Below are 24628 nucleotides of genomic sequence, written 5' to 3'. Positions count from 1 at the left end.
CCTGTAAGTAGAGTCTAATTCCTTTAATAAAGAGCAATAGCTGTTTCATATCAAACCCTGGTCTGTGCTTTGTCAACCTGCAACTGGAAATTAGGCAAATTGGGAAACTTTGTGTACTTTCTATAAAAATATTTAACTTTTGTGTCAACGGTCAGCACTTGATTTTCAGTGCACATTTTGAGTGAGGTATAAAATGGAATAAAAGAAGATGAAAGACAACAGTACACAAGAAATAAATGCTGTAGCTGGTTTAATTATCTGTATACAAATATTAGCAATAAAGTACCAATAGCAAGGCAGACTTGGAGCTGAAAATGACAGCCTGCAGCAGTGAGAGCTGCACACTCCCACAGATTACAAGTTGCTCAGAGAGCAAACAACAGGCTCGCGTTCCCGGCTGCCCTGTCAGACCACAACTGAAGCTCCTGCTCCCTGAGAACATTAGCAGCTCACACTCATTTCAAACTAACATCACAAACAAAAACTGGCTCAACGCTACTCGAAAGGTACTGGCAACAAGCTTTCTGAAGCACACGATCGAGCTGGCAGAGAATACTGACCTGCGCGAGAGCGAGTGGGACAGTGAGCACAACTGCGAGAGTGAGCGTGGAAGGTGTAAGAGTGTGAGTGTGCACACGAGTGAGGGAGGGGGAAGAGGAAGAGTGAGAGGCAGTGTGAGAGTGACAGTGTGCACGTGAGAGTGAGAGAGATCATAAGTGAGCAAGCGAACAGGAAAGAGTATGTGAGAGTGAGTGAGTGCGGGTGAGAGCATGAGAGAACAAGAAAGAGACAGAGAGCGAGCAACAATGGCTGAAAACTAACCATCACACACAGGTATAACTGAGCTCTATATTACACTGCTGATTGGAGAGCAAATTGGTCTGTATTCGAAGATGAGATGATGCGGTCTATCACCTGGAACATTTAGTGCAAGACACCAGTCACAGTCACATGGTTTTGCCTGTTTCGCAGTTTCGAGTCTGAAGCAGGAGGAGGACTGTTTCAGGATGTTGGCAGGTCAGCTAGCAGTTTCCCAAACCATTGGCTTCCTTAACTCCACACGCGGATGACCGCACAAGCACCACTCTGCAGCTTCTCAATATCCTGGCAACAATCTATCAACACGCTGCACAACATAGTCTTCCTGATGACTCTCTACACACAGCCTCACTCGGGGAAAACCGAGCTCTGCTACACATGCTGTGTGACAGGGCCCAGACACTCTTCTGTATTGAGTCTTTAACACTATTGGAGCTACAGTAAGTTGATAGACAGTCAATTTGCCAACTCCTGCTAATGAACCCTTGTGGAAGGTAGAAAGTAGTGACCAATTTCAAGCTGACATCCTGGAACGACTGAAATGTTCCCACGTTTTGGCATGACACAAACCCCTTGTAACATTTCACCTCATCGTCATCCAGTTTGTTAGTCTCGATATGAGAGATGGCATTAAATATCCTTTCTTGAGAATAGAATCTGACTGCCCCACGATAGATGCGGTCAGTTAAGTGGTTAGCTCTGCTGGGTTGTTAGTTAGGCTTTCGACTGAGAACACCCTGAAGAAAAGCTGAATTCTGCACTTCACTAAGTCCCCTCTCAAACATTCTGCTGTGTCAGTGAAAGATTTATGAGAGTGTAAACCTATTTTCCTACTTCAGATTTATCAATGCTTCGCATGTTTAAACCATACACAGTTACTGAAGTCACCAGTGCAGCATTACTCTCAACACTTCAACTTCCTGCAGCACGTAGTGGCTACAGAACAGTACAAAAAGGCAGGAAAAGAAAACATATTTGTAAGGCAGCAAAAAGGCTTTGGGTTCAGTCACAGGTAAAAGCGCTGCGTTGAACAGGGATGAGCGATTTCGGGAGAAGAACCACATTGGCTAATTTTTCAAGTACTCCACACAACGTTGGCCTTCAGAGTTCGTTTTCCAAAGCGATGTCTGGGAACTCTTTGTAGATTTCCTGGATGATTAGCTTGTCCATCTGGCAGCTCTGGTCATTCTCCTCCTCTGAGAGGATTCGTTGGAACGTGGCCTGGAGATCTGGGAGACGGTGCTGGTGACGCATGTAATCGGTGGAGCGTACGATGGCGTGCATCAGTGAGAGGTATTCCATGCGAATCTGTGCCAACAGAGAGAGGGAGAGAGAGAGAAGTCAAACACACATACACAGTCACTCTGTCCAGCACTGCGCGCTGGTAAACACCACACAGCAAATACAACATCACAAAAACCTTTAGTTTTATGGAAATTGAGCAGCACCGGTAAAGCCTGTTCCTAACTGCCCTTGCTAGCTTGAACATTTCAGAGTCACCACATCATTGTGGATCTGGAGTGACATGTCGGCCAGACCAGATAAAGGAGGCAGATTTCCAATCCTAAAGTGAACCAGGTGGGTTTTTACATCAATTGACCTGAGCTTTGTTAATGGAATATAAATTCCAGGAGGTGCTCCAGTCGGGTGTTAAGATTCCAAACCTGTTGACATGATACCACCTCTCACTTAATGCAGCAACCTCAGGACGTTGTGTATGACCAAGACAGGGGATTTTCAGATGGCTCTGGAACTTACCTTATAGCCATAATGTAGCAGCTGATCTTCCTCCAAGAAGGTAGAGGTGGTATCGTTACCTAGTATGTTGATGGGACATGTGATAAGACCATAAATTAGGTCATTCAGCCCATAGACTCTGCTCCAACGTTTGATCATAGCTGATATTTTTCGCAGCCCCCTTCTCCTGCCTAATCAAGAAACTATCTTGGTGGTAAACACACTCAATGACGTGGCCTCCACAGCCCTCTGCGACAATGAGTTCCATTAATTCACCACCTCCTGACTGAAGCGATTCCTCCTCATCTCAATCCTACAGGTTGTCCCTTCACTCTAAGGCTGTGCCCTCAGGTGCTAGTCTCAGCGAGTGGTGGAAACACATTCTCCACATCCACTCTATCCAGGTCCCTCAGTATTCTCTACGTTTCAATCAGAACCCCATCCCTCTAACCTCAGAGTACAGAGCCAGAATCCTCAACCGCTTGTCACATGACAAGCCTTTCATTTCTGGGATCATTCTTGAAGTCTTCCTCTGGATGCCCTCCAATCCCAGCACATCCTTCCTTAGATATGGAATGCAAAACCGCTCACAATATCTCAAGGTCTTTACAGATCCTTGTACAGTCAGTAGCAGTACATTTCTGCTCATGTATTCGAGCCATCTCAAAACGAGTGCTAACATTGCATTTGCTTCCTAACTGAAAAGCGAACCTGCACGTTAACATGTTAAGCGCTGTCAGCTGATTCCTGAACAACAAACCTAAACAAGAGGATACAACACGCCCAGAAATTCTAGCCCCCACTACTATACGTTAAAGACATCTCGGAGATGACGATCAGACTACTCCAGCCCCTTGGCATCATGGTAGCCCACAAACCTATCATCACACTGAAACAGCTGCTGGTGAATTGAAAGGACCCTGTTACAACAACCAGCAGCAGCATAGAACATTACAGCGCAGTACAGGCCCTTCAGCCCTTGATGTTGCACCGACCTGTGAAACCAATCTGAAGCCCATCTAACCCACACTATTCCACTTACATCCATATGTTTATCCAATGATCATTTAAACGCTCTTACAGTTTGTGAGTCTACTACTGTTTGCAGGCAGTGTGTTCCACGCCCCTACTATTCTCTGAGTAAAGAAACTACCTCTGACATCTGTCCTATATCTATCACCCCTCAATTTAAAGCTATGTCCCTCATGCTAGGAAAAAAGCTTTCCTCTGATTACCTTATATGTCTCAATTAAGTCGCCTCTCAACCATCTTCTTTCTAATGAAAACAGCCTCAAGTCCCTCAGCCTTGCCTCATAAGACCTTCCTTCCATTCCAGGCAACATCGAGTAAATCTCCTCTGAACCCTATCCAATGCTTCCACATTCTTCCTATGCAATGCCCAGAACTGTACGCAATGCTCCAGCTGCGGCCGCACCAGAATTCTGTACAGCTGCAGCATGACCTCGTGGCTCTGAAACTTATTCCTCTACTTATAAAAGCTAACACACTGCATGCTTTCTTAACAGCCTTATCAACCTGGGTGACAACTTTCAGGGATCTGGGTACATGGACACAGAGCTCTCTGCTCATCTGCACTACCAAGAATCTGACCATTAGCTCCGTATTCCTGTTACTCCTTCCAAAGTGAATCACCTCACACTTTTCCACATTAAACTCCATTTGCCACCTCTCAGCCCAGCTCTGCAGGTTATCTATGTCCCTCTGTAACCTGCAACATTCTTCTGCAGTATCCACAACTCCATTGACCTTAGTGTCATCCACAAAGTTACTAACTCATCCTTCTACACCCTCATCCAGGTCATTTATAACAATGACAAACAGCAGTGACCCCCAAAACAGATCCTTGCGGTACGCCACTAGTAACTGAACTCCAGGATGAATATTTCCCATCTGTCAATTTCTGATCCAAATCGCTGAATCAACCTCAATCCCATATCTCTGTTTTGCAATAGAGCGAACACCATATACAAAATACCCTGCAAGGACTGCAACCAGCATTACTTTGGACAAACTGGCAGGAAGCTAGCCACCAGGATACATGAGCACTAACTAGCCACCAAAAGACATGATCAACTATCACTGGTATCCATACACACAGACAACGAGGGACACCAGCTTGACTGGGACAGTACATCCATTCTGGGACAGGCTAAACAAAGACATGCATGGGATTTCCTAGAAGCTTGGTATTCAAACTGGAATTCCATTAACACACATATATATATAGATATAAACAAACATTTACTGACCGCTCAGAAACAGAACCGGAAATGACATCACCTGCCACAACAAACCGAGACAGATCAATACCCAGCGGGGCAGAACACCAACACTTCACCGGAGGCTCCCTGACGATGTTACCTAGCACGGTGACAAACCATCGGAGAACAAACCCACCAGCTCAGTGAGCAAGTTTACAATCTGATCCACAGACTGAGCGACAAGTCTTCTCCAAACTCTCAGCTGGATCCCAGGCTGTTATGGTTGGCAAAGGAGGAGATTGTTGGCAGAAATATTTAATACTGTGCTGGCCACAGGTGAAGTGCCAGATGACTGGAGGGTAGCTAATGGGGTTCCGTTGCTCAATAACAGCAGGGGCAGGCCAGGTCATTACAGACTAATAAGTTTGACATCAGTGGGAGGGAAATTATTGGAAACCATTCTGAAGGACAGGATTAAACAATACTTGGAAAAGCAGGAGTTGATCAGGGAGCGTCAGCATGGATTTGTCAGAGGGAGACCTGTCTGTCTAACTTAATTGAGGTTTTGAAAAGGTGATTGAAGATTAATGAGGATAGTGGAGTTGATATGGTTTACTTGGATTTTAGTAAGGCCTTGACAAGGTCCCACACGGAAGGCCGCTCCAGAAGGTCCATGGGATCCAATATAAGTTGGTAAACTAGATCAAAAACTGGCTTACAGATCAGAGGCCGAGGGTGGAGTGTGGTTTCTGTGATGGGAATAGCATGGATCGATGGCGGGACCCTTGCTGTCTGTTAGGTAAATTAACAATTTGGATGTGAATGTCGATGGCATAATTACTAAACTAGCAAATGGTATGGAGATTGTCGATAGTGAGGAAGAATACCAGACTATAGTCTGATACTGATCGGCTGGTAAACTGGGCAGAGCAATGGCAGATGGAATTTAATCCAGAGAAGTGACGTGCTGTATTTTGGGAGGTCTAATAAGTGAAGGATTTACACAATGAATTGTAGGTGCCCTTGGGTATACTGAGGGACAAAGGGACCTGGGTGGACATGTACACACACCCCTGAAGGTGTCAGCAGAGTGGACAGGGAGCACATGGGAAACATTTGTGAGAATCTCTTCCCCATGGCAGACCATCCTGAGACCAGAGAGAATACGTTTAAGGGGAGGAGCAAGTGGTTCAGAGAGGAGTGGAAAATCATTGCTTTCACCGAGAGGGTGGTATGAAATATGGAATGTGCTGCCTGAGGATGGTGAGACAGTTTGGTGTTTGCTGGTTGGCATCGACATGGTGGGCTGAAGGGCCTGTTCCTTAGCCGCATGCCTCGGAGTGTATGAGAAGCAGCTCAGAGAAAGGACAGATTAAAGCGTGACCTGACAAATTAGGCAGCTCCAGTACTCAACCCAGGAACCTTGAACAGTCATTCCACTGACTTTATTGGCACAAGCCAAAACATCCAAATCCTACATTAAGGAAATTTTTAGAAAGAGAGGCAGACTGATTCCTGCCTGGGTGACTGTCTGTGTGGAGTTTGCACATTCTCCCCGTGTCTGTGTGGGTTTCCTCCGGATGCTCCGGTCTCCTCCCACAGTCACAAAGATGTGCAGGTCAGATTAGATTCGATTCCCTACAATGTGGAAACAGGCCCTTCGGCCCAACCAGTCCACACCAACCCGCCAAAGAGCAACCCACCCAGACCCATTCCCCTACATTTACCCCTGACTAATGCACCTAACACTTTGTTCAATTTAGCATGGCCAATTCACCTGACCCGTACATCTTTGTGACTGTGGGAGGAAACCGGAGCACCCGGAGGAAACCCACGCAGACACGGGGAGAATGTGCAAACTCCACACGGACAGTCACCTGAGGCTGGATTTGAACCCGGGTCCCTGGCGCTGTGAGGCAACAGTGCTAACCACTGAATTGGCCATGCTAAATTGTCAGGATAAAACAAACGGTAGGGGAATGGGTCTGGGTGGGTTATTCTTTGGAGGGTTGGTGTGGACTTGTTGGGCCGGATGGCCTGCTTCCACACTGCAGGCATTCTGTGATAACTTCTATGATAAGGGGCACCCAATTAGGTACAGAGTGAAAGTCCTCTAGCCCAGTATGTTGCTCCATTTATACCAAGACTGTTCGGTTTACAAACCTGGGCAATTCTCATCTAATCCCACTTGAACATCAGCCTTGTACATCTGAAATAAAAACAGAAATTGCTGCTTCTGCATCTCTGAAGTGTTCTGAAAAAGTGACTGCTTTCTCTCCAAAGATGCTGCCAGACCTGCTGGGTTTCTCCAGCAGTTCCAGTTTTGGTTTCAGAACTTAACACCTTGTACATCTGTGGTGAGGCTGTGAAATGGGCCAGGCAGTATTAAGACTGAGCGAGGGCTGAATCTGTTCAGGGTCACGGTGCAGTTTTCTGACCTTTTCCCCTGGCGAGAGGTCAGCGATCTGACGCACAATGATATCGATCATCACCATCAGGTCCGTACGGTAGAAGATTCTCGCTGTGTCTTGGTCAGCAAAGACATCCTGCAGGAACTTCAGCACGGAGTGTGGTGGTTGGGGTTGGTGCTTGAAGATATTCACCGGGTCATCTAAGGAACAGAGAGAGCAATACCGATTAGATTAATGAAGGAGGTGTTATAAAGACCCTGGATCAAATACGAGGCAGGAGAAAAAGAGGTGTGCTTTATCAGTGAATACCGTGCCCTGCAACATTGCTAACTCGCTGCTCCAGGCTAGTAACAGGTAATTTGGAATTAATCACAGGACGGAAACCCTCAGTCTCAAATGCGCTGCTTTGTGTTGTTCTCAGGAACACTTCCAATCCAGCCCTGCATTCACTGGCTGACGGAGCGTTCTACACTGTTCCCAGTCAGGCGGGACTGGGGGTGGGGGTTGGGGAGGAAGGGAATGGCCGAGTGAGGGGCTCAGTGTACACAATGATGACAGGATTTAGTGTATACGGGGAGGGGGAGGTGTACACGGGGAGGAGGGGGGAGAGGGGGAAGTGGACACGGAGAGGGAGGGAGCAGTATACACGGGGAGGGGGAGGGGGCGGAGTACACAGGGATAGGGAGGGGGAAGTGTACACGAGAGGGGGAGGTGTACACGGGGAGGGGGAGGGAGAAGTGTACAGGGTGAGGGTGAGGGGGAGGGAGAAGTGTACATGAGAAGGGGGAGGGGGCGGCGGCGGAGTACACAGGGAAAGGGAGGGGGAAGTGTACACGAGAGGGGGAGGATTACACGGGGAGGGAGAAGTGTACACGAGGAGGGGAAGGGGCGGTGTACATGGGAAGGGGGAGGAGGCGGAATACATGGGGAGGGGACGGTGTACACAGGGAGGGGGAAGTATACACGAGAGGGGGAGGTGTACATGGGAAGGGGTGGGGGAAGTGTACACAAGGAGGGGGCGGTGTACACGGTGAGGGTGAAGTATACACAAGGTGGGGAAGGGGCAGTGTACACAGGGAAGGGGAGGGGGCAGTGTACATGGAGAGGGAGGGGGTGTGTATATAAGGAGGGCTGGGGGAAGTGTACATGGGGAGGGACAGAGGGCAGTGTAAATGAGGAGGGGAGGGGTCAGTGTACACGGAGAGGGGGAAGTGTACACGGGGAGGGTGGGGGCGGTGTACACGGGGAGGGTGGGGGCGGTGTACACGGGGAGGGGGAAGTAGGGTGTACACAGGAGGGGGAAGGGCGGTGTACACAGGAGGGGGAAGGGCGGTGTACACGGGAGGGGGAAGGGCTGTGTACACGGGGAGGGGGTGGCAGCAGCGTACACGGGTAGGGGAGGTGGCAGGTACACGGGGAGGGGGAGGCAGTAGTGTACACGAGGAGGGGGAAATGTACGTGGGGAGGAGGCAATCTATGCGGGGACGGGACAATGTACGCAGAAGGGGGCAGTGCACGCGGGGAGGGGTCTGTGCATGCGGGGAGGGGGCAGTGTACACAGGGAGGGGGCGGGGCAGCGTTCACAGGGAGGCAGCAGTGTACATGGGGAGGGGGCAGAGTACAAGGGGAGGGGCAGGGCGCAGTGTAGGCGATGAGGGGGCAGTGTACACGGGGAAGGGACAGTGAACACAGGGAGGAGGGGGAGGCAGTGTACACGAGGGGGGGAGCAGTGTACATGGAGAGGGGGCAGTCTACACAGTGAGGGGGGGACAGGGCCCATAGAGATGGGGCAGTGTCCATTGAGAGTCTACCCGGGGAGGGGACAGTCTACGCGGGGAGAGGGCAGTGTACCGGGGGAAGGGGCGGTGTACGCGGGGAAGGGGCGGTGTACACGGGGAGTAGGCAGGTACACGGGGAGGGGCTGGCAGCAGTGTACACGGGTAGGGGAGGTGGCAGGTACATGGGGAGGGGGAGATAGCAGTGCACATGATGGGGCAGTGTACGCGGGGAGGGGGCGGTGTACGCGGGGAGGGGGCAGTGTACGCGGGGAGGGGGCGGTGTACGCGGGGAGGGGGCAGTGTACGCGGGGAGGGGGCGGTGTACGCGGGGAGGGGGTGGTGTACGCGGGGAGGGGGCGGTGTACGCGGGGAGGGGGCGGTGTACGCGGGGAGGGGGCAGTGTACGTGGGGTGGGGGCGGTGTACGCGGTGAGGGGGCAGTGTACGTGGGGTGGGGGCGGTGTACGCGGTGAGGGGGCAGTGTACGCGAGGTGGGGGGCGGTGTACGCGGGGAGGGGGCGGTGTACGCGGGGAGGGGGCGGTGTACACGGGGTGGGGGGCAGTGTACGCAGGGTGAGGGGGCAGTGTACGCGGGGTGGGGGGCAGTGTACACGGGGTGGGGGGCAGTGTACACGGGGTGGGGGGCAGTGTACGCGGGGTGGGGGCAGTGTACGCGGGGAGGGGGCAGTGTACGCAGGGAGGGGGCAGTGTACACAGGGAGGGGGAGGTTTAGGCAGTAGTGTACACAGGGAGAGGGCAGTGTACACAGGGAGAGGGCAGTGTACACGGTGAGGGGGCAGTGTACGCGGGAAGGTGGGTTTGTACGTGGGGAGAGGCAGGTGGAGGCAGCATTGTACACAGGGAGCGGGCAGTATACACAGGGGGGCAGTGTGCACGGGGGGGCAGTGTACATGGGGAGGGGGTGGTGGAGGCAGCAGTGTACATTGGGAGGGTGCATTGTATATGGGGAGGGGGCAGTGTACGCGGGGAGGAGGTGGTGTAGTCAGCAGTGTACATTGGGAGGGGTCAGTGTACATGGAGGGGGAGGTGGAGACGGCTGTGTACACTGGGAGGGGGCAGTGTACACAAGCAGGTGACAGTGTATGCAGAGAGGGGGCAGTGCACGCGGGGAGGGGGCAGTATACAAAGAGAGGGGGCAGTGTACATGGGGAGGGGTCAGTGTACACGGGGAGGTGGCATTGTACGTGGGGAGGGGCAGGGGGAGGCAGCATTGTACACGGGGAGGGGGCAGTGTATGCAGGAGGGGGCAGTATTCATGGTGAGGGTGCAGTATACATGGTGAGGGGGCAGTGCACGCGCGGAGGGGGCAGTATACAGAGCGGGCAGTGTACATGGGGAGGGGGCAGTGTACGCGGGGAGGTGGGTTTGTATGTGGGGAGGGGCAGGTTGAGGCAGCATTGTACATGGGGAGGGGGCAGTATACACAGGGGGTCAGTGTGCACAGGGAAGGGGCAGTGTACGTGGGGAGGGGGCAGTATACAAAGAGAGGGCGCAGTGTACACAGGGAGGGGTCAGTGTACACAGGGAGGGGGCAGTGTACACAGGGAGGGGTCAGTGTACACAGGGAGGGGTCAGTGTACACAGGGAGGGGAGGTGGAGGGTGAAGTGTACACAGGGAGGGGGCAGTGTACACAGGGAGGGGTCAGTGTACACAGGGAGGGGTCAGTGTACACAGGGAGGGGAGGTGGAGGGTGAAGTGTACACAGGGAGGGGGCAGTGTACACAGGGAGGGGAGGTGGAGGGTGAAGTGTACACAGGGAGGGGGCAGTGTACACAGGGTGGGGCCATTGTATGCAGGGACGGGGAGGTGGCAGTGTAGATTGGGAGGGGGCAGTGTTACGCAGGGAGGGGGAAGTGTACACAGGGAGGGGGCAGTATTCATGGTGAGGGGGCAGTATACATAGTGAGGGGGCAGTGTACACTGGGAGGGTGCATTGTACATGGGGAGGGGGCAGTGTGCGCGGGGAGGAGGAAGTGTAGGCAGCAGTGTGCATTGGGAGGGGTCAGTGTACATGGGGAGGGGGAGGCGGAGACGGCTGTGTACACTGGGAGAGGGCAGTGTACACAAGCAGGTGACAGTGTATGCAGGGAGGGGGCAGTATACACGGTGAGGGAGCAGTGTACGCGGGCAGGGGGCAGTGTACGCGGGGAGGGAGGCAGCGTACGCGGGGAGTGGGGCAGTGTACGCGGGGAGTGGGGCAGTGTACGTGGGGAGGGGGCAGTGTACACAGGGAGGGGGGCAGTGTACACAGGGAGGGGGCAGTGTACGCGGGCAGGGGGCAGTGTACACAGGGGGGGGCAGTGGACGCGGGGAGGGGGGCAGTGGACGCGGGGAGGGGGCAGTGTACGCGGGGAGGGGGCAGTGTACGCGGGGAGTGGGGCAGTGCACACGGGGAGGGGGCAGTGCACACGGGGAGGGGGCAGTATACAGAGCGGGCAGTGTACATGGGGAGGGGGCAGTGTACACAGGGAAGGGGCAGTGTACGTGGGGAGGGGGCAATGTACGTGGGGTGGGGGAGGTGGAGGCGGCAGGGTACACTGGGAGGGGGCAGAATACACAGGGAGGGGGCAGTGTACGCGGGGAGGGGGCAGTATACAAAGAGAGGGAGCAGTGTACACAGGGAGGGGTCAGTGTACACAGGGAGGGGAGGTGGAGGGGGCAGTGTACACAGGGAGGGGTCAGTGTACACAGGGAGGGGAGGTGGAGGGGGCAGTGTACACAGGGTGGGGCCATTGTATGCAGGGAGGGGGAGGTGGCAGTGTAGATTGGGAGGTGGCAGTGTTACGCAGGGAGGGGGAAGTGTACGCAGCGAGGTGGAGGTGGCTATGTAAGTAGGGAGGGGGCAGTGTATGCGGGGAGGGGGCACTGTACGCGGGGAGGGGGCAGTGTACGCAGGGAGGGGGCAGTATTCATGGTGAGGGGGCAGTGTACACTGGGAGGGTGCATTGTATATGGGGAGGGGGCAGTGTACGCAGGGAGGAGGTGGTGTAGGCAGCAGTGTACATTGGGAGGGGTCAGTGTACATGGGGAGGGGGAGGCGGAGACGGCTGTGTACACTGGGAGGGGGCAGTGTACACAAGCAGGTGACAGTGTATGCAGGGAGGGGGCAGTATACATGGGGAGGGGGCAGTGCACGCGGGGTGGGGGCAGTGTACGGGGGAGGGGGCAGTGTTCATGGGGACGGGGCAGTGTACATGGGGAGGGGGTAGTGTACACAGGGAGGGGGTAGTGTACACAGGGAGGGGGAGGTGGAGAGGGCAGCGTACACGGGGAGGGGGCAGTGTACGCGGGGAGGGGGGCAGTGTACGCGGGGAGGGGGGCAGTGTACGCAGGGAGGGGGGCAGTGTACGCGGGGAGGGGGGCAGTGTACGCAGGGAGGGGGGCAGTGTACGCGGGGAGGGGGGCAGTGTACGCGGGGAGGGGGGCAGTGTACGCAGGGAGGGGGGCATGTACGCGGGGGTGGGCAGTATTCATGGTGAGGGGGCTGTGTACACTGGGACGGGGCAGTGTACACAAGCAGGTGACAGTGTATGCAGGGAGAGGGCAGTGTACGCGGGGAGGGGGCAGTGTACGCGGGGAGGAGGAGAGGGCAGTGTACACGGCGAGGAGGAGAGGGCAGTGTACGCGGGGAGGGGGCAGTGTACGCGGGGAGGGGGCAGTGTACGCGGGGAGGAGGAGAGGGCAGTGTACACGGCGAGGAGGAGAGGGCAGTGTACACGGCGAGGAGGAGAGGGCAGTGTACACGGTGAGGGGGAGGGGCAGTGTACACGGTGAGGGGGCCGTGTACACGGTGAGCGGGAGGGGGCAGTGTACACGGTGAGCGGGAGGGGGCAGTGTACACGGTGAGGGGGAGGGGGCAGTGTACACGGTGCATGCTGACCACCCTCCCCTCACTGTGAGTGCAGGGTGGCATGTGTACCAGGTGAGGGGGACCAGGCCATGTGTATGGCTTTGGGGATCTCCATGTAAATGGTGAGGGAAGCTGTGTGTGTGCGTGCGTATGTGTGTGTGTGTGTGCAGTGAGGGAAGGCGATGCCTGTGTCCATGGCGAGGGATGTAATCGGGAGTCACTCACTAATTGTGTACCCCTGTGGCTGCTGCTATTTTTATTCCATTAGCCCAACACTGTACACTACATTGTCCATGTCTACAACTGATTAACCCATTCACCTTTGTCAGAAAACTCCTGTCAATTCGCTAAACACTGGCCTTCCTAAATTAACCCACATTGATCCATATGACTAATAATGTTGTCGCAAATTTCTGTTTCTCGAAGTTTCTGAACCACTCAAGTAAAAGGGGTTGGTTGCTGGGCTTATTCCTTGCCACAAGGGCACCTCATTTCCCATTCTCCAGTCCCTCACCTTCATGTCTCAGAGCCATGGAAAGTTCCACTCACACCTTGTCGGAGCAGTTCTAAATCCGGCTAGCAACGGATTCTTCCCGTTGACTGTGGGCTGGTTGTCATCCTCTACTGTGGTAATGACAGATACAAACCCTTCAGGCATCCCCTCAGCTGCCATGTGTCAAACTCCTTTTTAGTCCCAAACTAGCCCACTTCCCCTTTTATCACCCTCGTACTGCGTATAAAATACTTTGGAATTCCTCCACGTCAGCTGCTCATGTTCCACCTTTCCTTCTTTGCTGTTGCATCTTCAGTCTGAATCTTCTATATTCAATCGTATTTTTGACCTCACATCTGTCAAAAGCCCAGGTTTCTCTTTATCATTGCTTCTACCTCATTTGTCACCCAGGATGGTCTGGATCTGTTTGCTGACTCCCCCCCTCCGTGTGTGCCTGGATACAGAATTGGCTGGCCCGGAGGTGGTGGTAGGTGGAAGGTATTCAGCCTGGAGCTCGGTGACCAGTGGTGTCCCGCAGGGATCTGTTCTGGGACCTCTGCTCTTTGTGATTTTTATAGATGACTTGGATGAGGAAGCGGAAAAGTGGGTTAGTTAGTTTGCCGATGATGCGAAGTTTGGTGGAGTTGTGAATAGTGCGGAGGGCTGTTGTAGATTGCAACAGGACATTGACAGGATGCAGGGCTGGGCTGAGAAGTGGCAGATGGAGTTCAACCTGGAAAAGTGTGAAGTGATTTTGGAAGGTCGAAGTTGAATGCAGAATACAGGGATAAAGACAAGATTCTTGGCAGTGTGGAGGAACAGAGGGATCTTGGAGTCCATGTCCATAGATCCCTCAAAGTTGCCACCCAAGTTGACAGGGTTGTTGAGGTGGTGTATGGTGTGTTGGCTTTCATTAGCATGGGGACTGAGTTTAAGAGCCGTGAGATTATGCTGCAGCTCTATAGAGTCCTGGTTAGGCTACACTTGGAATAGTGTGTTCAGTTCTGGTCACTTCATTATAGGAAGGATGTGGAAGCTTTAAGGAGGGTATAGAGGAGATTTACCAGGACACTGTCTGGAGTGGAGGGCATGTCTTATGAAGAAAGGTTGGGGGAGATGGGGCTTTTCTCACTGGAGTGAAGAAGGATAAGAGGTGACTTGTAGAGGTGTACAAGAGGCAGAGATAGAGTGGATAGAGAGAGATTTTGTTCTCCCCCCAGGGCAGAAATGGCTTTCATGAGAGGACGTATCTTTAAGGTGACAGGAGGAAGGTTTAGGGGAGATGTCAGAGGTCGGTTTTTCACACAGAACGTGGTGGGTGTGTGGAATGCACTGCCAGCAGTGGTAGTAGTCAGATACATTAGGGGAATTTAAGCCACTCTTCAATGGGCACGTGGATGATATAAAATGAAGGGTATGTTAGTTTGGTTGATTTTAGAGGAAGATAAAAGATTGGCACAATATTGAGGCCGAAGGGTCTGTACTATTCCATGTTTTATGTGCTACCTCAGGACACACTGAACTCATGCCCTTTGTGTCTTCTACCCCATGGCACTCTGACCCCTCACCCTCCATATCCTTTATCTCAGGGCACTGTGACCCCTAACCCCAGAACACTCTGACCCCTCACCCTCCATATCCTCTACCCCAGAAAACTCTGACCCCTCTCCTTCCGTATCCCCTACTCAGGACACTCTGACCCCTACCCCAGAAAACGCTGACCCTTCAAGCTCCATATCCCCTACTTCAGGACACTCTGACCCCTACCCCAGGACAGTGACCCTTCCCCTCCATATCCTCTACTCCTGGACATTCTGGCCCCACATCCACCCCAGGCTGTCACTGGTGAACACTGTGGTTGTCTGTGTTGAAGCTCGCTCTGTGAGGAGCTGGGGAGTTACAGACACCAAAGCTGCTCTTTCTTCTGCTGCTGGACTGAGCTTTCACCACTGCAGTATCCCCTCGTACTTGTTGACAGGAACGCTGTACAGCACTGACAACACAACCGCAGTGCTGGCTGGAGCAGGAACCACTGATCAATCTCACAGCAAACTGAACGCACATGCAGCCCTCAGTGAGATGCTCACCTGACCGGTTTAGCAGCAGCAGTAATTTCTCTGTGAACACCTTCACGTTCTCCCGTTTGGCCAGTGTCTTCATGATGATGTTGCTGGTTGGCACTGTAACAGTTAACGGGTTTTGTTAGCATAATATTTGGGATAACAAATGAGCCTCACTCCATCAGGTCTGATGTGGAACCGGATACACTGATGCTTAGTTCAGATTAACACCAATTCCACTGCACCCATAAACTCAGCTTTTGCTGCATATATTGACTGCTGCGTGGGTTGGATATTCAAGCATTGTGTCTTGTTTGTACAAATTCTTAAGCTTTGGGCATCATAGTTGTGAAGGTATAAATCAGCAATGTGAAATGTGGGATACAAAGTGAGATTCCTTTTCCTGGGAGACTCCTGGTGCTCAGCTGCAGGAAGGGACAGACAGTAACTGGTGAATTGTAAAGCATGTCTAACAACATGGTGATCTTCTAGTGGATATCTTCTAAGCAGTTCAACGTTTGTGACGGTTTTTGCAGGTAACTATACATTCTAGTTACAAAACAGCATTAAAAACAGAGCAAATAGAACCTCGATTCCATTTCAAAATTCCAATTAAGATGAAGAGAGAGATGCTTTGGATTCTGACACTGGCTAGTAATTAGAATGCATATCATCTATTAAAACAAAACAATTAGAGGCTTTCAATCTTATAACTTTAAAGCTTTGAAGAAAAATCCCAATTAAGAGGAAAGGGGCTAACTCCTTGAAACGATTCCTGAAAATGCATGGGTTCCACTGTAAATTGGCTTGGTCATAAGACAGAGGGTAACAGTGGAAGGGTGTTTTTCTGGTCTGTGACGAATGGTCCCATACTGGGACCTCTGTTGCTTGTGATATATTATATAGGGCTTGGATGAAAATATAGATGAGTGAGTTAGTGAGGTTGCAGATGACACAAAGATTGGAGGAGTTATGTATAGTGTAGAAAATTGTCGAATGATATAGTGAGATATAGGTCAGTTGTAAATATGGGCGATGAAATAGAGGTGAATCCGGTTAACTGTGAGGTGCTGTACTGTGGAAGATCAAATGTTAAGGGAAAATATACAGCTAAGGCAGAACTCCTAACAGCACTGATGTACAGAAGGTTCTTGACATTGAAGTCCTTATCCCTGTGAAAGTGGCCACACAGGGAGACAGGGTGCTGAAGATAGCATATGGCATGCTTGCCATTATTGGCTGAGGCACTGAGTCAGGAAGTCATGTTACAGTTTTATAAAACTTTGATTAGGTTTCATCCTAACAGGAACTTGTTGTCTCTGGACTCTCGTTATTTCATTTTTTGCAGGCTTCCCATTTTCCAGCCATCCCTTTACCTACCGACAAGTGCCGCTAATCAAGCTTTGAAAGTTTTTGACTAATACCATCAAAATTGGCCTTCCTCTAATTTAGAACTTCAACTTTAAGATTCAGTCTATCCTTTTCCATCACTATTTTAAAACTAATATAATGATGGTCACATTTTAACATATCCACTGTTTTATTTAAACCCTCACACTTTCAAAAAAAACCTTGACCTTGGCTCAGAGTGGGTATTTTTGGCTGTGGCCGAAGTCACTGTTGTTTGGAGCACAAATACTTCACCTTCCCTGAAGAGGTCAGTCCCATTTTGCCAACATGGAGCCTATGGCTGACTTCTAGCAGTTTCTGATGAGTAATTTTTCAAACTTAATTGATGCAGAACTCCAGGTGAATCCATTTGTTTTTAATATACAAAGAGCAAAGAAAATTCCAGCACAGGAACAGGCCCTTCAGCCCTCCAAGCCTGCACTGATCCAGATCCTCGACCTAAACTTGTCGCCTACTTTCTAAAGATCTGTATCCCTCTGCTCCCTGCCCATTCATGTATCTGCCTAGATACCTCTTTAATGCCGCTATCATGCCCGCCTCTACCACCTCTGTTAGCAATGTGTTCCAGGCACCCACTCCCTCTACATAAAGAGCTTTCCCCTCTTACCTTGAACTTGTGACCCTTAGTAATTGAGTTCCGCACTCTGGGGAAAACGCGTCTTGCTATCCACATACCTCATAATTTTGTAGACCTCAATCAGGTCCCCCCTCAACCTCAGTCTTTCTAATGAAAACAATTCTAACCTACTCAACCACTCTTCATAGCTAGCGCCTTTCATACCAGGCAACATCCTGGTGAACCTCCTCTACACCCTCTCCAAAGCATCCACATCCTTTTGGTAATGTGGCGACCAGAACTGTACACAGTTTTCCAAATGTAATCAAACCAAAGTTCTATACAACTATAACATGACCTGTCGACTCTTGTACCAATACCCCTTTCTGACTGCTAACCCCATCTATGCCTTTCATGTTCTAAGTTTTGATCAGGTCTCCCCTCAGCCTCCGCTGCTCCAGAGGAAGCAACCCGATTTTGCCCAGCATCTCCCTAATGCTGATCCCCTCTAATCCAGGCCTCATCCTGGTAAACTTCTTCTACACTCCCTCCAAAGCCTCGATGTCCTTCCTGTAGCGTGGCGACCAGAATCTAATGCAGTCTCCAATATACTTGCACAACGTTTCAGAGAACACCTCTGGGACACGCGGACCAACCAACCCAACCACTCCGTGGCTCAACACTTTAACTCCCACTCCCACTCCACCAAGAACATGCAGGTCCTTGGACTCCTCCATCGCCAGGCCATAACAACACGACAGTTAGAGGAAGAGCGCCTCATCTTCCGCCTAGGAACCCTCCAACCACAAGGGATGAACTCAGATTTCTCCAGTTTCCTCATTTCCCCTCCCCCCACCTTGTCTCAGTTGAATCCCTCGAACTCAGCACCACCCTCCTAACCTGCAATCTTCTTCCTGACCTCTCCGCCCCCACCCCACTCCGGCCTATCACCCTCACCTTGACCTCCTTCCACCTATCACATCTCCATCGCCCCTCCCCCAAGTCTCTCCTTCCTACCTTTTATCTTAGCCTGCTGGAATTCTCCTCGAAGGGGGGGGTTAGTCAGCTTGCTGATGACGTGAAGTTTGGTGGAGTTGCGGATAGTGTGGAGGGCTGTTCTAAGCTGCAATGGGACATTGACGGGAGGCAGAGCTGGGCTCATAAGTGGCAGAAGGAAATCAACCTGGAAAAGGGTGAAGTGATTCATTTTGGAAGGTCAAATTTAAATGCAGATTACAGTGTTAAAGACAGGATTGTTGGCAGTGTGGAGGAACAGAGGGATCTTGGGGCCCACATCCACAGATCCCTCAAAGTTGCTACTCAAGTTGACAGGGTTGTTAAGAAATTGTATGACGTGTTGGCTTTCATTAGCAGGGGGATTGAGTTTAAGAGCTGCGATATTATGCTGCAGCTCCACAAAGCCCTGGTTAGAGCACACACGTGGAACATAGCGTTCAGTTCTGTTTGCCTCATTACAGGAAGGATGTGGAAGCTTTAGAGGGCGCAGAGGAGATTTACCAGGATGCTGCCTGTACTGGAGGGCATGTCTTATGAAGAAAGGTTGAGGGAGCTAGGACTTTTTTCACTGGAGCGAAGAAGGAGGAGAGGTGAACTAATAAAAGTGTACAAGATAATGAGGGGCTGTGGTAGTACAGTCAGATACATTTAAGCCACTCTTGGATGTACACAGATGTGAGTAAAATGAAGGGTGCGTAGGTAAATTTGATTTGGCACAACATCAAGGGCTGAAGGGCCTGTACTGTTCTATGTTGTATATAACAGCACCACCTAGTGAAATGACACAACATTGTTACAGCACAGCGTTAAATCAACATTCACCCCTGACAAAACAAACATACAGCATTTCAAAAGACTAGAATGTGATTTACAGACTGGCTATAAAGTGGCTTTGGTACTTCAGCCCCATCCTGTCATAAAACAGCACACTGAGCAATGCAGCTTCTGAAGAGTAGGGGCTGATAAACAGGCTGCTCCTCAACAGGAATCAGGAAAACGCCTTTCCTCAGGTTTCAGACGGAAGGCCCTGGCTTCAGGAAGGGAAGTTCATGCTGAAACAAAAAGCGAAGCAAGTACACAAGAACCTGAGAGAACTACTGGTCAAAACTCTTCTATATTGGGTGAAGCCAGCAGGGACGGGAGCAACAGGAATTACAGACAACTTCAATTTTAATTTCGGCACTGCAGGCATTTCAATAATTTCAATAACGCTGTGATAAAGGAAGCTGACTGGAGTAGGGTGGGGATGTCAGAGGGAGGTCAGCTGACCTGGGAATGTCAGGTCCCCTGGAAGGAAGTGTTCCTGACCTGTCCCCTTGTGAACATGGGAAAATCCCTTGATAAGCAGAAGCCCAGTAAAAGGAATGGACTGCAGAAGGATTATGGTGGTTTTGAAAGAGTTAATGTGTTGGCTCTGATTTGTTCAATATTTACTGCAGTAGAACAGATAGATACGTTACTGTAACAGGCAATCCAAATTACATGTTGCTGCGAAAATGGACTAAGAATCAGTCACACTGATAATCGCCCCAATTAAAAAACCATCAATGCTAAGGATCGGCATTGTGTTGCAGCTCATCGCCCTGTCAGGACGGTATAAATTGTAGGACTAATACTGGTTTCATTAACAGCAGTTGTCTGCAACATGTAGCACATACCAAAATCTTTAAACGAACAGACCTTTTATTAATGTTAAAACAGGTTTGATTCAGCGCCATGCAATATGAAACAGCGCCTGACACAACACATTAAATATTCTCGTCACAACTCTTCACTCTGATGAAAAGGTGCAGCTTTATTCCAGTCACATATTGGGGTTTAACCAGGGCTTCCAGCAACACTACACCAACTCCATCGAATTTTCAGCATTCAGAAGATCACTACTTCACCATCTTTGTAAAATAGTAAGCAGCTGGTCTCCTGGACTAATGCAGTTTGCGGTGTCAAACTGGCAATCCGGCAGCCGTGACCTCACCCTGCTACCAGTTCACCCCCTGCACAGGAAGCTGTGACCTTTCCCAGTTAAGCATTGTTTGACAAACCACATTTCAAATGCAGAGAATGAAACAGCAGACTGCGCTGTGAGTGATGCAGCCACAAGCAGTTATGCACCAGGGAGGAAATCAATTCCTATTCAACCAATGTTCTCCCTTTCACTCACAGCCACCGCTGGGTGCATCAGAATTCAGCTTTTGCTGCAACAATATCATACGGTGGCAGGGAGCATCAAGCACTGTAAAGCCTTCCAATAAAGCAGGATCACATCCGTACTGCCTAAAGGAAATAGGAATAAGGGAATAAACGCTGGGTTTATGATGGGTAGTCATACCTCAGGGAAGAATAAAAACCACTGCGAAAGGGTAACTAGGGAGAGGATAGGGCCCCTCAAAGATCAGCAAGGCAGCCTTTGTGTGGAACCACAGGAGGTGGGGGAGATACCAGACGAGTATTTTGCATCAGTATTTACTGTGGAAAAGGACATGGAAGATATTTAGGGAAATAGATGCTGACATCTTGTAAAATGTCCATCATACAGAGGAGGAAGGAGGAAGTGCTGGATGTCTTGAAACGCATAAAGGTGGATAAATCCCCAGGACCTGATCAGGTGTACCCTAGACCTCTATGGGAAGCTAGAGAAGTGATTGCTGGGCCTCTTGCTGAGATATTTGTATCATCGATAGTCACAGGTGAGGTGCCGGAAGACTGGAGGTTGGCTAACGTGGTGCCACTGTTTAAGAAGGGATGTAAGGACAAGCCAGGGAACTATAGACCGGTGAGCCTGACATCAGTGGTGGGCAAGTTGTTGAAAGGAATCCTGAGGGATATAATGTACATGTATATGAAAAGGCAAGGACTGATTTGGCTTTGAGTGTGAGAAATCATGTCTCACAAACTTGATTAAGTTTTTTGAAGAAGTAACAAAGAGGATTGATGAGGGCAGGGCGGTAGATGTGATCTATATGGACTTCAGTTAGGTGTTCGACAAGGTTCCCCATGGGAGACTGGTTGGTAAGGTTAGATCTCATGGAATACAGGGGGAACTAGCCATTTGGATACAGCATTCCGGGACCCTCCAGGACAACCTAGCCCACTCCTCCACCTAACACCTCTCCCATCACACACGGCACCTTCCCATGCAGTTGCAGAAGGTGCAACACCTGCCCCTTTACCTCTTCCATGCTCACCATCCAAGGCCCCAAACACTCATTTCAGATTAAACAGCGTTTCACTTCTACCTCGTTCAATTTGGTCTATTGCATTCCTTGCTCCCGGTGTGGTCTCCTCTATATCAGAGAGACATAACGCCGACTGGTGATCGCTTTGCTGAGCATCTTCGGTCTGTACTCAATCAGGTCCCGGACCTTCCCATGGCTTGCCACTTCAACACACAATCCTGCTCCCATACACACCTGTCTGTCCTTGGCCTACTGCAAAGTTCCAGTGAAGCATCTTCTCGTTACAGCCTGCCGCTCTCAACATTGAATTCAACAACTTCAGATGATTATCGCATCTCGACCCCTCTGTTTCCATTCTGCTCTGCAATTTTATTTCATTGATTTTATTTATTTTTAAAATATTTTTTCACTGCTCTGTACCTCTTATTTCTTATTGTCTCTCTTTCTCTCGCTCCCCACTCTCTCATCACCTTTTTCCTCTCCTCTTCCCCCTTTGTTACCCTTCTCCCCTGTTTTCCATTTTGCCTCTGCTTCACCCATCTCCCCCATCCCCCACATATTTTGTCACATAGCACTGGCTTCAGCCTTGGCCATTCACAGTTCCTAATCTTCCTGTAATCTCTCTGTGCACTGTCATTATCACCTCTTTATTGCTACCTTTGCTTTTGGAGCCATGACTCACCTTCTCTCAGCCAACTATGTCCACTACACCTCCCTATTTCTCCTTTTTTTTAGCTTTGACAAGGGTCAGTTAGACTCAAAACGTCAGCTCTTTTCTCTCCTTACAGATGCTGCCAGACCTGCTGGGATTTTCCAGCATTTTCTCTTCTCATTTGGATACAGAACTAACTCAAAGGTAGAAAACAGAGGGTGGTGGAGGAGGGTTGTTTTTCAGACTGGAGGCCTGTGACCAGTGGAGTGCCACAAGGATCGGTGTTAGGTCCTCTACTTTTTGGCATTTACATAAATGATTTGGATGCGAGCATAAGAGGTACAGTTAGTAAGTTTGCAAATGACACCAAAATTGGAGGTGTAGTGGACAGCGAAAAGGGTTACCTCAGATTACAACAGGATCTGGACCAGATGGGCCAATGGGCTGAGAAGTGTCAGATGGAGTTTAATTCAGATAAATGCGAGGTGCTGCATTTTGGGAAAGCAAATCTTAGCAGGACTTATACACTTAATGGTAAGGTCCTAGGGAGTGTTGCTGAACAAAGAGACCTTGGAGTGCAGGTTCATAGCTCCTTGAAAGTGGAGTCGCAGGTAGATAGGATAGTGAAGATGGTGTTTGGTATTAGACTAGATTTTCTACAGTGTGGAAACAGGCCCTTCGGCCCAACCAGTCCACACCGACCCGCCAAAGCACAACCCACCCAGACCCATTTCCTCTGACTAACGCACCTAACATTATGGGCAATTTAGCACGGGCAATTCATCTGACCTGCATATCTTTGGTAGATAGGATAGTGAAGGCGGCATTTGGTATGCTTTCCTTCATTGGTCAGAGTATTGAGTACAGGAGTTGGGAGGTCATGTTGCAGCCATGCAGGACATTGGTTAGGCCACTGTTGGAATATTGCGTGCAATTCTGGTCTCCTTCCTATCAGAAGGATGTTGTGAAACTTGAAAGGGTTCAGAAAAGATTTACAAGGATGTTGCCAGGATTGGAGGATTTGAGCTATCGGGAGAGGCTGAACAGGCTGGGGCTGTTTTCCCTGGAGCATCGGAGGCTGAGAGGTGACCTTATTGAGGTTTACAAAATTACGAGAGGCATGGATAGGATAAAAATACAAACTCTTTTCCCTGGGGTGGGGGAGTCCAGAACTAGAGGGCATTGGTTTAGGGTGAGAGGGGAAAGATATAGAACAGATCTAAGGGACAACTTTTTCACACAGGTGCGTGTATGGAATGAGCTGCCAGAGGAAGTGGTGAAGGCTGGTACAATTGCAACATTTAAAAGGCATTTGGATGTGTATATGAATAGGAAGGGTGCTGGCAGGTGGGACTAGATTGGGTTGGGATATCTAGTCGGCATGGACAGGTTGGACCAAAGGGTCTCTTCCCAGGCTGTACATCTCTATGACTCCACGACAGTGTGACAGTATCTGTCCCCAGTCACTGCAACAGTGTGACAGTATCTGTGTGACAGTTTGAGAGAATCTGACCCCAGTCATTATGACAGTGTGAGACAGTATCTGTCCCCAGTCATCGTGACAATGTGACAGAGTATTCTGTCTGCATTCACTGGCATAGCATGAGATAATCTGTCCCCAATTACAGGGACAGAGAGAGAGAGTATCTGTCCCCAGCCATTGTGACAGCATGTGAGAGTATCTGTTCTAAGTCACAGTGACAGCCTAAGATTATCTGTTCCCCCGTCACTGGGACAGTGTGAATGAGTATCAGTCATCAGTCACCAACATAGTGAGATAGAATATCTGCCCCCAGTCATTGTGACAGTGAGGGAGTGTCTGTCCTCAGTCACTGGGACAGTGTGAGGGAGAATCTGTCCTCAGTCACTGGGACAGTGAGAGAGAGTATCTGTCCTCAGTCACTGGGACAGTGAGAGAGAGTATCTGTCCTCAGTCACTGGGACAGTGTGAGAGAGTGTCTGTCCTCAGTCACTGGGACAGTGTGAGAGAGTGTCTGTCCCCAGTCACTGGGACAGTGTGAGAGAGTGTCTGTCCCCAGTCACTGGGACAGTGTGAGAGTGTGTCTGTCCTCAGTCACTGGGACAGTGTGAGGGAGTGTCTGTCCCCAGTCACTGGGACATTGTGAGGGAGTATCTGTCCTCAGTCACTGGGACAATGTGAGACAATCTGTCCCCAGTCAGTCGGAAAGCGTGAGAGTATCTGTCCCCAGTCTTTATGACAGTGAGAGAATGTGTGTCCCCAGTCAGTGGCACAGTGCAAGTAAATATCTGTCGCCAGTCAACTTGGATAGTGAAAGAATATTTATTCCTTGTCATTTTTACAGTGTGACAGAGTATCTGTCTTCAGTCACCATGATAGTGAGAGAGAATCCGCCTCCAGTCATTGCAACGTGAGAGTATCTGACCCCCAGATCCCATGACAGCCT

The 24628-nt window shown here is 50.4% G+C and overlaps 1 protein-coding gene across 1 annotated transcript in view; it reads right to left on the bottom strand.

The window, feature by feature from the left end:
- Positions 1–245: 245 nt before the first annotated feature.
- LOC132822427 (NCK-interacting protein with SH3 domain-like) overlaps positions 246–24628 on the bottom strand; it is a 230825-nt gene continuing 206442 nt past the window's right edge. Inside the window, exons 11-13 of the mRNA XM_060835805.1 lie at positions 15419–15511; positions 7217–7389; positions 246–2127 (exon numbers count right to left, since the gene is read on the bottom strand). Of these exons, the coding sequence (XP_060691788.1) occupies positions 1921–2127; positions 7217–7389; positions 15419–15511 (473 nt within the window). The 3' untranslated portion in view covers positions 246–1920. The remainder of the gene's footprint in view (positions 2128–7216; positions 7390–15418; positions 15512–24628) is intronic.

Source organism: Hemiscyllium ocellatum, chromosome 14 (assembly GCF_020745735.1).
Source record: "Hemiscyllium ocellatum isolate sHemOce1 chromosome 14, sHemOce1.pat.X.cur, whole genome shotgun sequence".
Taxonomy (NCBI): domain Eukaryota; kingdom Metazoa; phylum Chordata; class Chondrichthyes; order Orectolobiformes; family Hemiscylliidae; genus Hemiscyllium; species Hemiscyllium ocellatum.
Note: the sequence above shows the minus strand (reverse complement) of the source record. Positions and strands in the feature narration are given on the sequence as shown.